General features: G+C 51.9%; 1 protein-coding gene and 2 non-coding genes across 3 annotated transcripts in view; all 3 read right to left on the bottom strand.

Moving 5' to 3' along the window:
• Positions 1-369: 369 nt before the first annotated feature.
• Positions 370-442, bottom strand: TRNAK-UUU (transfer RNA lysine (anticodon UUU)). Its single transcript has one exon. It is a non-coding gene; the product is annotated as a tRNA-Lys (tRNA).
• A 4,492-nt stretch (positions 443-4,934) lies between these two features.
• On the bottom strand, positions 4,935-5,007 carry TRNAF-GAA (transfer RNA phenylalanine (anticodon GAA)). The gene has a single exon. It is a non-coding gene; the product is annotated as a tRNA-Phe (tRNA).
• A 5,246-nt stretch (positions 5,008-10,253) lies between these two features.
• OSBP (oxysterol binding protein) overlaps positions 10,254-13,924 on the bottom strand; it is a 32,904-nt gene continuing 29,233 nt past the window's right edge. Inside the window, exon 14 of the mRNA XM_065946194.1 lies at positions 10,254-12,349. Within this exon, the coding sequence (XP_065802266.1) occupies positions 12,207-12,349 (143 nt within the window). The 3' untranslated portion in view covers positions 10,254-12,206. The remainder of the gene's footprint in view (positions 12,350-13,924) is intronic.

The following is a 13,924-nucleotide window of genomic DNA, read 5'->3' as shown; positions in this document are numbered from 1 at the left end:
ACCCACAACAGAAGCAGGCCTGCCCCCGCTCCAAAGCTCTGGGTGAGACCGGAGGGCGGCGGCCACTGCGGGAGCCCCGGCCTTCCCGAGGCGCCGTCCACCTCAGCAGCCGAGGCCGCCCGCCCGCCGGTTGCCCGGAAACCAGCGGCTTTAGAGCGTCCGCGAAGCACCGCGCATCTCGCGGCGCCTCTGCAACCAGGGCGCGCGGGGCCTACCGGGCTGTTCCCCCGAAAGCGACTGGATTCGGGGCGTACACGCGCCACATTTCACTCCCTTTTCTAAAGGAAAGAGGCTAACAAATAGAGGCTCCTACAACTGGTTCTCACTTTCAAAAATCCCGGGTTTTTTTTTTTTTAAAACTAGAAGCAGCGCCCGAACAGGGACTTGAACCCTGGACCCTCAGATTAAAAGTCTGATGCTCTACCGACTGAGCTATCCGGGCTCACAGACAGAGAGTCCATTCTGGGGGGTGAAAGCCCTACCGAGACTGGCGCTGAGGATTGTGGGGGAGACGCTCCGGGCGTTTCCCGCTTCCTCCTGCGAGCGTTCCAATTCCAGTCAGCAGGTCCCGCGGCGCCGCGGGCCAAGTGGGGAGGACGGAAGGAAGGGGAATAGGTGGCTCTCTGGCAGCCGAAGGCAGGTTTCTCCAGTGAAATAGGAGAGGTGCGCCTTTCTGTAGCGATCCCCTGGCTAACGTGCCTCCTGAGACCTCACAACCCTGAGGCGGGAGAAGCCAGCCCTCAGGGCCCCCACCCCGCGCGGCGCCCTCACCCCGCAGCGCGCGGGGTCGGCGGCCTCGTTCAGCGCGCGAGGCGGGGTGCGGCCGCTTCCTCGTCCGAGAAGCGCCACGCGGCACTTTCCCGTCCCCGTCCTGGGCCCTGGAGACGGATTAGCTGAGGGCGACGCTCTGGGCTCCGGGCCGAAGCCGTGGAGCGCCCTCGCCCAGGGCTCCGAGAGCCGCGCGACCCCGCGTCCCTCCGAACACGCCCTGTTTCGGCGCCACAGACCCCTTCGTGCCCTTTCGGTCCTGTGGGCCTCCTCACGCCGCGCCCTGGGGAGGCGCTGGGTGACCCGAATGCTCGGAGCTCCCTGCCCTGCGCTGTGGCTCCACTATAGAGCTGGGAGCAGACCTTTCAGTTCAGTTCAATCGCTCGTCGTGTCTGACTCTGAGACCGCATGGACTGCAGCACGCCAGGCCTCCCTGTCCATCACCAGCTCCCGGAGTTCACCCAAACTCATGTCCATCGAGTAGATGATGCCATCCAACCACCTCATCCTCTGCCGTCCCCTTCTCCTCCCGCCTTCAATCTTTCCCAGCATCTGGTCTTTCCCAGTGAGTCAGTTCTTCGCATCAGGTGGCCAAAGTTTGGGACTTTCAGCTTCAGCATCAGTCCTTCCAATGAACATTCAGGACTGATTTCCTTTAGGATGGACTGGTTTGATCTCCTTGCAATTCAAGGGATTCTCAAGAGTCTTCGCCAACATCACAGTTCAAAAGCATCAATTCTTCAGCGCTCAGCTTTCTTTACAGTTCACCTCTCACATCCATGCATGAGTACTGGAAAAACCATAGCTTTGATTGGAGGGACCTGTGTTGGCAAAGTAATGTCTCTGCTTTCCGATATGCTGTCTAGGGACCTTTGAGGCCGTGTAATTAATGCTTTAATACAGGAAGATGGAAGTGCTCAGATAACACAGAGTAAGGCATAGAAGGCAAGGAGAGAAGGGCCTGCCAGCGGGGGTGTGGGGAGAATTAGAACTGTGCCTTGAAAGGCGAGTAGAAGTGTGCCAGGCTTTCAAGCTTGGTGATGCAGCAAATGACACCTGTCTTCCCTGGGCCTCTTGCTTCTATCTAAATACTTTTGGAAGAGATTCTTCAGACTAGAAACTGGGAAGAGTTTGCCTTTTTAAGGCAAAGGCCCAACATTTCCTAGGAATATAATGCCCACCCTCATGGTCCTGAGGTGGTTGACATTGTTCAGAGCACTTTTTCCTCAGGAGCAATAATATCTCACCCTTCCATCTTACCCATGTGTAACACTTTAAAGCCTGCCATCCTGGTGGATAGATCGAGACTTATTATTTTATCAGGGCTTCCCTGGTGGCTCAGATGGTAAAGAATCTGCATGCAATGCAGGAAACCCAGATTCAATCCCTGGGTTGTGAATTTCCCCTGGAGAAAGGAATGGCAACCCACTCCAGTATTCTTGCCTGGAAAATCCATGGACAGAGGAGCCTGGCAGGTTACAGTCCATGGGGTCACAGAGAGTCACACAGGACTGAGAGACTATTATTTCATTGGCTCAGGGGATTGTGGGGGCTGGCAAGTTTAAAATCTACTGGGTTGGCCAACAAGCTGGAAATTCAGGTAAAGAGTTGATTTTGCAATCTGAAGTTGATTAGGCCAACTTCAGCAGGGCAGCCAATGGTAGGCTCGGGCAGGTTTTCAATGTTAGTCTTGAGGAGAGTTCTTTCTCCATTAGGAAACCCCAATCTTTGTTCTTAAATCTTCAGATAATTGGATGAGGCATACCCACCTTATGGAGGGTAATCCACTGCTCTATTCAGAGTCTACTGACTTAAATGTTAATTACATCTAAAGAATACCTTCCAAAAAAAAAAAAAAAAAAAACCTTCACAGCACCATCTTACCAGATGTATTTATGCATTTATGTACCAGAGCTAGCTATATTGACACATCAAATCCACCATCACACATGCTGACATAAATCATGCAAAGTTTGGTCTGCCTGACATTTATCCACCGTTTTTTCCCTTTCTTTTGATCATCATTGACTTTTTCAGAGGCCCTTATCAAAATGCATCCTTCTACCCAAAAGCACAAGGATTTGGGGGATGAGGCTCCTCCTCAGCGGCTCTCTGGGCACAGGTTAACAGAAAGGGGAGAGCAAATCACAGGTCCTCCATGCTGACTTTCATCACATCTTGAGTTTTTAGAATGTGAGATATAGGCCTTCTGCCTCTCTCCCTGTGTCCCAGCCTGGGAGCTGGCAGAAAAACGGAGCCTTGCCTGAGAGTGGGTGGTCCATGGGGCTTCCCAGGTGCCCTAGTGGCAGAGACCCTCCAGCCAATGCAGGAGAAGTAAGAGACCCCCGTTCGATCCCTGGGTCAGGAAGATCCCCTGGAGGAGGGCATGGCTACCCAGTGTTCTTGCCTGGAGAATCGCATGGACAAAGGAGCCTGGTGGGCTACAGTCCATGGGGTTGCAAAGAGTCGCACATGACTGAAGCGACTAACACTTTTACTTGTGTGTGCCATTGCACTGCCTTGAATTAAGTGGCTCATTATCTCAACAAATTTTTCAATGTTTTCTGTTTGTTTTCAAGATTCAGTCCAGAGCTTTCAAATCTCCCTTTCCTTGATGCCCCCATCCCAGACCAATGTGGGCAGCACTAGAAACCTGGAACCAGGTAAGATGGCTGATTCCTGGGGTGTTCCCTGGTGATCCCCCCCTGAGGTCTTGTCTGGTGGTGACGGGAACAAATCAGCTGATGTCTTTTGAAATCTGCAAGTTGTTAAGAACAAGAAACTACCAGTCTCTTCTGAAATCCAGTTCCTCCTGATGAGAGTTTCTGAGTGTCTTTGCCGGGCGTTCGGGGTTAGGGGTGGCGGTGAGGGTGGGAGGGCACATCCAATTCAGAGCGGTGTGGGTATGTGATGGACAACAGTGGTTTACGATTAGCAAATAAAAATATAGTTATGTTTGAATTTCAGGAAAATAACGAGTATGTAATTATTATGTCCAGTGCAATCTTTAGGACATGCTTATACTAAAAATAGTCATTGTTTCTCTGAAAGTTAAATTCAATTGGGCGCCCTGTATTTGATTTGGTAACCCTAGTAATGGCAACCCACTCCATTTCTCTTGCCTAGAAAATTCCATGGATAGAGAAGCCTGGTGGGCTACAGTCCATGGGGTCGCAAAGAGTTGGACACGACTGAGGGACTTCACTTTCACTTTAGTGTAGACATAAACCAAAAAGAAATTCCCACCTCTCACCCCACTTCACCCGGCCTCCGCCACCATCACCGAAAACTGTCCTTGTGTAGTCAAACTAAGCTGCAGTTGAGGATCTCTTTGGCAGAGACAGGGCGCGGGCTGTGGCCAACCCCGAAGGCAGCCCCCAACCCCGCACGAGGCGGCTCCCTGCCTGCAAAACCCCCCTGCAGAGCCGGGAGCCACCAGCCCCCAAACATGCGGGGAAGATTGGAACCCGCAGCTCGCTCCGCGTGGTCCGAACCAGGAAGGCAGGATGAACTAGAAAGGGAATGAAGTGGAAGAGCCTGGCGCTTATTATACAGAGTGAAGTAAGTCAGGAAGAGAAAAAATAAATGTATGTTAACACGCGTGTGTGGACCCTACAGAGGTGGTACTGAAGAACCGATTTGCAGGGTAGCCGTGGAGACGCAGACAGAGGGAATAGAGGAGTGGACACGGTGGGGGAGGAGAGGGAGGGACGAAGTGAAAGAGTAATGTTGAAAAATATACATTATCACATGTGAAACAGAGAGCCAGTGGGAATTGGCTGGCGAGGCAGGGAGCTCAAATCCATGCTGTGACGCCTGTAGGGGTGAGTGGGGTGGGGGTGAGGAGGGTGCAAGAGGGAGGGGCATGTCTGCCTACGGCTGACTGCAGAAGCGAACACACTATTGTAACGCAATTATCCTCTAATTAAAAATAAAATTTTTTTTAAAAGCGAAGAGCTCCTGGTGCTTGGGGAGAGCTGGTTCCTCAGGGACAAAAGGGCAGGGAAGGGACACTGACTTGATATTGACCAGCTTAAAAGCAAAGGTTAGGAACCAGGGCTTCCTATCCATCCAAGTGCAAATGAGGTCTCTCTCACTAGAGGGAGAGAAGGATGCAGACAGAGGGTATTCATGGAACAACCGCTGGTGGTGACACCTAAAACCACTGCCAAAACCCAGGATTGAACCAGGGACCTTCAGATCTTCAGTCTAACACTCTCCCAACTGAGCTATTTCAGCAACTTGCAGAAAGTGGCTTCCTCATATCTGTAATGAAATATCTGCTTCTTTGTAGCAAAAGAAGGATTTGGATATGTGTTTAGCGAGAGGTAGGTAGGGCCTCTCTTTATAAGCTAAAAGTAATAATTTTACTTTTCTCTTTTTCTAACTACCTTGCTATTTGTTTTTCTCATGTAAAAATAAATCATGGACTTTTTTTCATGTTAGCTATGTAGACCTATTTCATTCTTTTTAATGCTCACAGTATTGATTGTGTGGATATAACACAATCTACATAATCAAATTCTTAATGATGGACATTTTAATTTTTTCCCTCAGTTTTCATTGTTAAAAACAATAGTGTAATGATTATTCTTTTATATTTGTTTTTCTTGTGAGAAGGCAGATTTCACAAAACCAAAAGTTATGAACATTTGGAATTTTTCAGATATTATCAAAGTGGCCTCAAGACTTATATGGAAGAAAACAGTCAGGAAGGCCATTTGTAAAGATTTCCAATGTAAGTTTTCAATATTACCTACCAATGAAATATTATACACAGGGTCATGGTATCTGTATGTTAAAAGCATTGATTTGCTAAACCTAAATATTTAAAGTGTACCTCAATTTTGTTGAGGCTGTATATTGTCACCCTGCTTATTTAACTTATATGAATAGTACATCGTGTGAAATGCTGGGCTGGATGAATCACAAGCTGAAACCAAGATTGCCAGGAGAAATAACAACCTCAGATATGCAGATGATTCCACCTTTATGGCAGAAAATGAAGAGAAACTAAAGACCCTCTTGCTGAGAGTGAAAAAGCTGGCTTAAAACTCAGTCTTCAAAAACTAAAATCATGGCATCTGGTCCCATCACTTCACAGCAAATAAATGAGGTAAAAGTGAAAACAGTGACAGATTTTATTTTCTTGGGTTCCAAAAATCAATGCAGATGATGATTACAGCAATGAAATTAGAAGTCACTTGCTCCTTGGAAGAAAAGTTATGATAAACCTAGACAGAGTACTAAAAAGCAGAGACATCACTTTGCCGACAAAGGTTCTTGTAGTCAAACTGTGGTTTTTCCAGTGGTCATGTATGGATGTGAGAGTTGGACCATAAAGAAAGCTGAGCACCAAAGAATTGATGCTTTCTAATTGTGGTGCTGGAGAAGACCCTTGAGAGTTGGTTGGACTGCTAGGAGATCAAACCAGTCCATCTTAAAGGAAATCAACCCTGAATTTTCACTGGAAGGACTGATGCTGAAGCTGAAACTCCAATACTTTGGCCACCTGATGCAAAGAGCCGACTCTTTGGAAAAGACTCTGATGCTGGGAAAGACTGAGGACAGAAGGACAAGGGGGTGCAGAGGATGAGATGGTTAGATAGCATCAGTGACTCAATGGACATGAGTTTGAGCAAACACCTGGGAGATAAGTGATGGACAGGGAAGCCTAGCATGCTGTAGTCCATGGGGTCGGAAAGAGTCGGACATGATTTAGCAACTGAACAACAAAACCTCAATTTTTGTAATCTCATCTTGGCATTTAAAAATTTTGAAACATATAGACATTGTCAAAAAGTGGAATTGACTCAGACCTTTCTCAAACTCTGAGAAGCAAGCTGTAGTTTAATAATATCCCCTAATATGCTGATTTATCCCACCTTCTCCCATTTCATAATTTTTGGCCCTTCGAATTCATATATATATATATATATAATATATATATATATATATATATATATATATATATATATATATATATATATAACTTCACTAGCCCAAGCTCTAACCTCTGAGTAAGAATCTCTGTAGATGGGGCTCAGAATTATATATATATTTTTTAACTTGCAGGTGATTTCAATGTGCAGCCTCTCAGCATCTCATTCCTCAGTTTTCACAAAAATGTAGCCATTACATTTGGACCTATGACTTTAATGTTTATTGGAATGTGGTTGATTTACAATGTTGTGTTAGCTTCAGGGGCACAGCAAAATGAATCTGGGCCCATGTTTTAAATTGCTTCCTTAACCTCTCCACAGGCTCCTCCAACTCGGAATGCCCAAAGTGAACCCATCTTTCCCTCTAGACATTCCATCTACGTTTCCAGAGCCAGAAAAATACAGATTCCTTCCTCCTTCCCTCTGCTCTCCACCAATAGTCATGCTCAAGTGCTCTTCATCCTGATCAACATGACTGGAATTCTTGTACCACTCATTCTCACAGTTTCTCCAGCCTCTTAATTGATTGACTACCTATCACTCATTTTCCACACTGGAACTCACCATCCTGCTTACAGATCTTTCTTTGGCTCTCTCACTGAAAACAGAAACCAAGACTTGGTTAAAGTATATAAAGACTTGCATGACTTGGGATTCACCTCTCTCCATCACCAAATCAGTGTCCTCTCCTTGATCCTAAACTCTAGCCATTCATGTAGCCATCCAAACTCAGGATGCTTTCCTTGATTTTGGTCCTTGATTTTTGGTCCATGCAGCATTTTATACTTTGCTCTTCCTCTAACTTGGAACTCTCATCTCAGATACATTCTCCTAGTTGTGGAAGGCTTCCGTGATGTCTTTATCCCCGCCTCCCTACTCCCTATAGGCGTGTTGCCACTCTACAGTGCCATTTATCAACCTAGATTGTAATTGTCCATTTATCTGAGCTCGCTATCCCTAATGTATATTATGTAACAAGTTGGAAGTCAATGTTTAATGAATGAAGACATACTTAGCCATATCTATCTCAGGGCCTACTGGTTTTTCAGTGTGTGTTAGTCACTCAGTCGTGCCCAACTCTTTGCGACCCCATGGACTGCAGCCCACCAGGTTCCTCCGTCCATGGAATTTTCCAGGCAAGAGAACTAGAGTAGGTTGCCATTCCCTTCTCCAGGGGATTTCCCGACCCAGGGTTTGAACCTGTGTCTCTTGTGCTGCAGGCAGATTCTGTACTGTCTGAGCCAACAGGGAAGCCCAAACATCTGGTTCTTTACTAACGTCTAAAATCACCCTACCAAACTCAGGCGTGACTTCCGCAAGGCTATTTATAGAAGAATCTGAGATCTCTAGTTCTCACCTTTAAGGAAGCTGCATCTGATCAGCTTGTTAGCGTCCCCTGGGGAATCAAGGTGAACCCCAAGAGGAGCACTTTACCTGAAAAGACAGTAGGGAGGAAAGCCTGAGGAGAATGTAACCACCATCTATTTTATGAACTTTGGAACGGAAAACCATGGAAGGCTTCGGGAATGCTTCCCACAGCGCAGGGCACATTACTGGGCAAAAGTGTTATAAACCTTTTTTATTTTTTTTTAATAAATCTTTAGAAGCAAACTCTTTTAAGTTTTTAGAACAATGTTAAGAGTTTCACAAGATATATACCTTATAGTAAATACGTTCTAATGATTTTTCTACACTTCCTTTTAGGACTATAAGTTGATTTTCATTTGTCTTGCTGAAAGTAGAGCAGATTCTTGAGATGTAGAAGTTTAATGTTTTTGTGGGACTTCAGAGGTCCCTGTGGAGAAGGAAATGGCAACCCACTACGATATGCTTGCCTGGGATAATCCCACGGACAGAGGAGCCTGGCGGGCTATAGTCTGTGGGATCACAGAGTCGGACACGACTGAGTGACTGGGCAGAGCTCCCTGACAGATGCAATAATGTCTCATTTTGCTGAGTCATATGTAATTTTGAATCATGAGGAAGGTAGACTCCTGGGCATCTCTGTCCCAGCCCATCATGTCACAGCAGCCCCTTAAAGAACTGAAGGAAGGATGTTGAAAGGATGGAGCTAGACAGCGTCACACTGAGTGAAGTAAGAAAGAGAAGGAGAAATATTATATGACATCCCTTACATGTAGAATCTAAAAAGAAAGGATACAAATGAACTTACAAAACATAGAGACTCACAGGCTTAGCAAATGAACTTACGGTTGTGTGGGCAGCAGTGTGGGGAGGGCCAGTTAGGGAGTTTGGGGTGGACATGCACACACTGCTGTATTTTATTTAAAATGGATAACCAACAGGACCTATTGTACAGCACAGGGAACTCTGTTGAATGTTATGTGGCAGCCTGGATGGGAGGGGATTTGGCGGGGGAGAATGGATACATGCATATGCATGGCTGAGCCCCTCCGCCGTTCACCATCAGCTACACCCCAACACAAAATATTACGTTAAAAAAATAAAGAAAAAATGTTTTGGGTACATTAGACTGCCCCTATTGGCGGAAATTACACACCACCTGCTATTCAAGATGGCAGGATGCAGCTCTCACAGATGTCAGGGTCTACTACCACGTCATAGCTGTCGGAAAAACCACTGTAATGGGAATCGGGCAAATGACTTGTACCACCTAAGTGGCCTTCCTGGGAACCAGGGCTCGAAAAAATAAACCCTGACAATGCAGCTGATTCTGTGGGCATGAGAGCCGTGAGAAGTGAAGGCGTCAGGAGGCCGAACTTCAAGAATGCTCCTTCCTTCAGGTAGGACTCCCCACAAGGTATTATCCACATTAAGAAGCTTCTGGAAAGAGAGATACCCATTTCTTCGCGATGTATAGTCCAGGAGGAGGAAATGATTTAGCTACCCGCTGCCTTCCAACCCAGTGGCTCACAGAACACAAGGTTGTAAAGGTCGCAAACTCCAGGGTTAAACAAACCCAGCTTGGAATTCCAGTGGTGTGACTAACCAATCAACTATGTGACCTTGAGTAAATTAGTTTATTTTCTGAGTGTCTTTCTTCATATTCAGCATGACAACTGTAACATGAACATCTTAAAAATTGTTGAAGTGGAAGCCAGGCAACGTTGAGCGCTCCGATCTCAGGACCCTGGACAAAGAAACACACGCTCAGCGGACAGGGGCTGCTCCCTCAGGCCAAGAATTGGCATTGCCCTCCTCGGAGGCCTCCAAGTCGCTTCCACCGCTTTGCCCACCTTCTCCCCTCCTTGAACTTTGCAGAGAAAAACTAAACTAGCATTTTCAGTGTCCTCATGTCTTTCCAAGGTCTTCCAATCACCTCTCAGTTGCTTATGTTCAAAACACAAAATTTGAATCCCTGCGTGAATCAGCTAAGATCCTGAGAATTTAAACGGGCAGGTGAAATTAAGTTCAAACATCTGGAAATCCATGCCCAGCTTTTTTCGCAGTTTCTCATGAAGATCAAGTTCCCCAACTCCCAAAAAACAAATCACAGTGGGGCCAGTTCTCCACCTCTTCCCGCCGCCTCCTACTCAGTAGAAGTGAATCAGACAAACAATCTGACTTTTTAAAAATTATTTAATTTAGTAGTTTTCTTGGAAAAAAAATTCAATAAGGCAAAAAAAACTGAAAATATATATAGTTTTGTTTTGCTTCGGTGTGACTTTATTTCACCTGAAGGACTCGAAGTCTCTTCCTTGAGCAAGAATCTGAAGATCAGGCTGGAAGCGTAGTGCAGATGGAGGAGGCAGGGGGTGGGGGGACAGAGCAGGGAGTTCAATCTCCGGGGGAATCCCACCGGCCGAAGCACCCACCCCAGGAGCGGGTCACTGCTTCCATGGGGCTCCCTGAAGGTGGCAGCCCTGCTGTAACCCCTCACTCGTGCTGGGAAGCGAGTCCCCGGAGGCAGCTCCCCACGGCCACCAGGGAGGGCGGGCGGGGAAGGAGCAGGCCTGGTTCCCCGGCAGAAATCCAGTTTCCCTGCGGGGACGGCTTCCCCCGGAATGATTCCCCGCAAGGACCCACGCTGGCTGAGGCTCGGCAGTTAAGGAACAGAAACAGAACACCAAGGAAGAGCAGACAAGGAAGGCACCTCGATTTGTGATCCTCAACCACGGGTGGGCGGCACGGGGTCAGATTTCCGACCAAAGACAACTGAAACAAAACAAAGACGGAAGAAAAAGAAGGAAATCTGGGCCAGACAGGAGCGGTTCTCTTACCAGCCCCGGTTCCCAGGAAGGAGGGTCGCTATGCGGCGCTGCGCTTGGGCAGAGGCAGGCTGCAGCCGCAAACGCCCCTCCTGCCCGACTACCCACACTTTCCCTGGTGGAGGAGGACACAATGCTGGGCAAGGGGGCAGGGCTTCGTCCTCCAGAGTCGGTGAGGAGAGCGGAGCTGAGACAGCAGTGGGCGCCCAGGATGCGACCCGCGGACACAGACCCTGCCGGGTGATCGCGGGACGTGTCCGCCCAAGGGGCTCCCATCCGCACTAGTGTGTCCAAGAGTCCCTGGGGGACAAGTGAGCTCAGAGAGCAAGATTCTTAACGGGAGGGAGGGAAATCAAACAGAAAATTCGGACTTTTCTCTACATATATATAATATACAGGTATTTAACACATTATTCCAGAAGTGGCTTCAGTCCGTGGGTTCTGAGAGGTGGTGAAAACTCACTTGGAATAAACGCCTTCTCTCAGATTCTGAAGTGTGGCAGAATGGGGCAGGTAATGCTTTGTTCCTCGAGGCACAAACCTGAGCGGGTACTGTGCCCAGAGATGGAGAGCGAGAAGACAGGAGAGGGGAGGAGAAGGCGGCGGGGATGGTGGGGTGAGGGGCGGGAGCGCGCGGCGGCCAGCCGTGTCCACGCGGCCTCGTGCTCCGGGTCCTCCGAAGCGCTCTGCCTGAGCGAGTCCGTAAAGTCCCTTGGGAGGACAAAGCAACCCTCCTGCGACGCCCGAGCGGCCCCGGCAGCCGCCAGCGAAGGTGGAGAACAGCAGCGGGGTGTGCTAACGAGCGAAGACACGGCCAAGCGTGACCTCTGCGCGCCCCGGTCCTGCAGACGAGCCCCTCGCGGGCGCCTCGTGCGGCCCGGCCGTCTCCTGGGCTGCGCCTCGGCTCCACCACGGCGCTCACGATGCTCCGTGGCCAAGTCTGAACGTGTTTCTTTTTCGAGGGACCCTCTAGGATCAGCTCGCGCGGCACAAGGCCGGGCGCACCGCAGCAGTGTGCTCCGCGGGCCTGGCTGAGCGGCTGCTCCGGGGAGGGGGGTGAGGGCCAGCATCTCAGGGGGTGGGGGGGGGCCCCGACTCCGGAGAAGTGGGGGGCGCCTCCCCGACAAGCACGCGGGGTCCAGAATGTTGATTTCAGGGTCAATCAGCTAAGGCAACCAGCCAATCACCACCAACCGGGTCTGCTTCTGGTGACTGATTCGGAACAAGAAGTGATTGGTTAAGACAGACGAGCTCGGGCAGGCAGCGCCGGCAGCAGTCCGCGGGCTGCTCCTCCTCGGCGGCTCCTTCAGAAGATGTCGGGGCACGAGTCCCAGTCCTGCCGCTCCTTGCACTCCCAGTAGCCGCCGCGGTAGATGTGCGTCAGCTCCCGGGTCACCGGGTCCTTCCTGCGCTCGAACCACAGCGCCTTGTAGGGGTCGTGGGCCGTGCCTGCCGGGCAAGAGGCGGGAGGCAGGATCAGGGCCGTGGGCAGCGGGCGCCTCCCTCAACCGGGGCGCGGACACGGGGACACACTCCTCAACCGGGGCGCGGACACGCGGGCATGTCCCTCATCGGGGCGCGGACACGCGGGCGTGTCCCTCATCAGGGCGCGGACACGGGGGCGCATCCCTCATCGGGGCGCGGAAACGGGGACACACTCCTCAACCGGGGCGCGGACACGCGGGCGTGTCCCTCATCGGGGCGCGGACACGGGGGCGCATCCCTCAACCGGGGCGCGGACACGGGGACACACTCCTCAACCGGGGCGCGGACACGCGGGCGTGTCCCTCATCGGGGCGCGGACACGGGGGCGCATCCCTCAACCGGGGCGCGGACACGCGGGCGCATCCCTCAACCGGGGCGCGGATACGGGGACACACTCCTCAACCGGGGCGCGGACACGCGGGCGTGTCCCTCATCGGGGCGTGGACACGGGGACACACTTCTCAACCGGGGCGCGGACACGCGGGCGCATCCCTCAACCGGGGCGCAGACACGCGGGCGTGTCCCTCAACCGGGGCGCAGACACGCGGGCGCATCCCTCAACCAGGGCGCGGACACGCGGGCGTGTCCCTCATCGGGGCGTGGACACGGGGACACACTCCTCAACCGGGGCGCGGACACGGGGACACACTCCTCAACCGGGGCGCGGACACGCGGGCATGTCCCTCATCGGGGCGCGGACACGGGGGCGCATCCCTCAACCGGGGCGCGGACACGCGGGCATGTCCCTCATCGGGGCGCGGACACGCGGGCGTGTCCCTCAACCGGGGCGCGGACACGGGGGCGCATCCCTCATCGGGGCGCGGACACGGGGGCGCATCCCTCAACCGGGGCGCGGACACGCGGGCGTGTCCCTCATCGGGGCGCGGACACGGGTGCGCGTCCCTCAACCGGGGCGCGGACACGGGGGCCTGTTCCTCAACCGGGGCGCGGACACGCGGGCGTGTCCCTCATCGGGGCGTGGACACGGGGACACACTCCTCAACCGGGGCGCGGACACGCGGGCGTGTCCCTCATCGGGGCGTGGACACGGGGACACACTCCTCAACCGGGGCGCGGACACGCGGGCGTGTCCCTCATCGGGGCGCGGACACGCGGGACACACTCCTCAACCGGGGCGCAGACACGCGGGCGTGTCCCTCATCGGGGCGCGGACACGCGGGCGCATCCCTCAACCGGGGCGCGGACACGCGGGCGTGTCCCTCATCGGGGCGCGGACACGGGTGCGCGTCCCTCAACCGGGGCGCGGACACGGGGGCCTGTTCCTCAACCGGGGCGCGGACACGCGGGCGTGTCCCTCATCGGGGCGTGGACACGGGGACACACTCCTCAACCGGGGCGCGGACACGCGGGCGTGTCCCTCATCGGGGCGCGGAAACGCGGGACACACTCCTCAACCGGGGCGCAGACACGCGGGCGTGTCCCTCATCGGGGCGCGGACACGCGGGCGTGTCCCTCAACCGGGGCGCGGACACGCGGGCGTGTCCCTCATCGGGGCGCGGACACGCGGGCGCATCCCTC

This window comes from Muntiacus reevesi, chromosome 9 (genome assembly GCF_963930625.1).
Source record: "Muntiacus reevesi chromosome 9, mMunRee1.1, whole genome shotgun sequence".
Lineage (NCBI taxonomy): Eukaryota > Metazoa > Chordata > Mammalia > Artiodactyla > Cervidae > Muntiacus > Muntiacus reevesi.
Note: the sequence above shows the minus strand (reverse complement) of the source record. Positions and strands in the feature narration are given on the sequence as shown.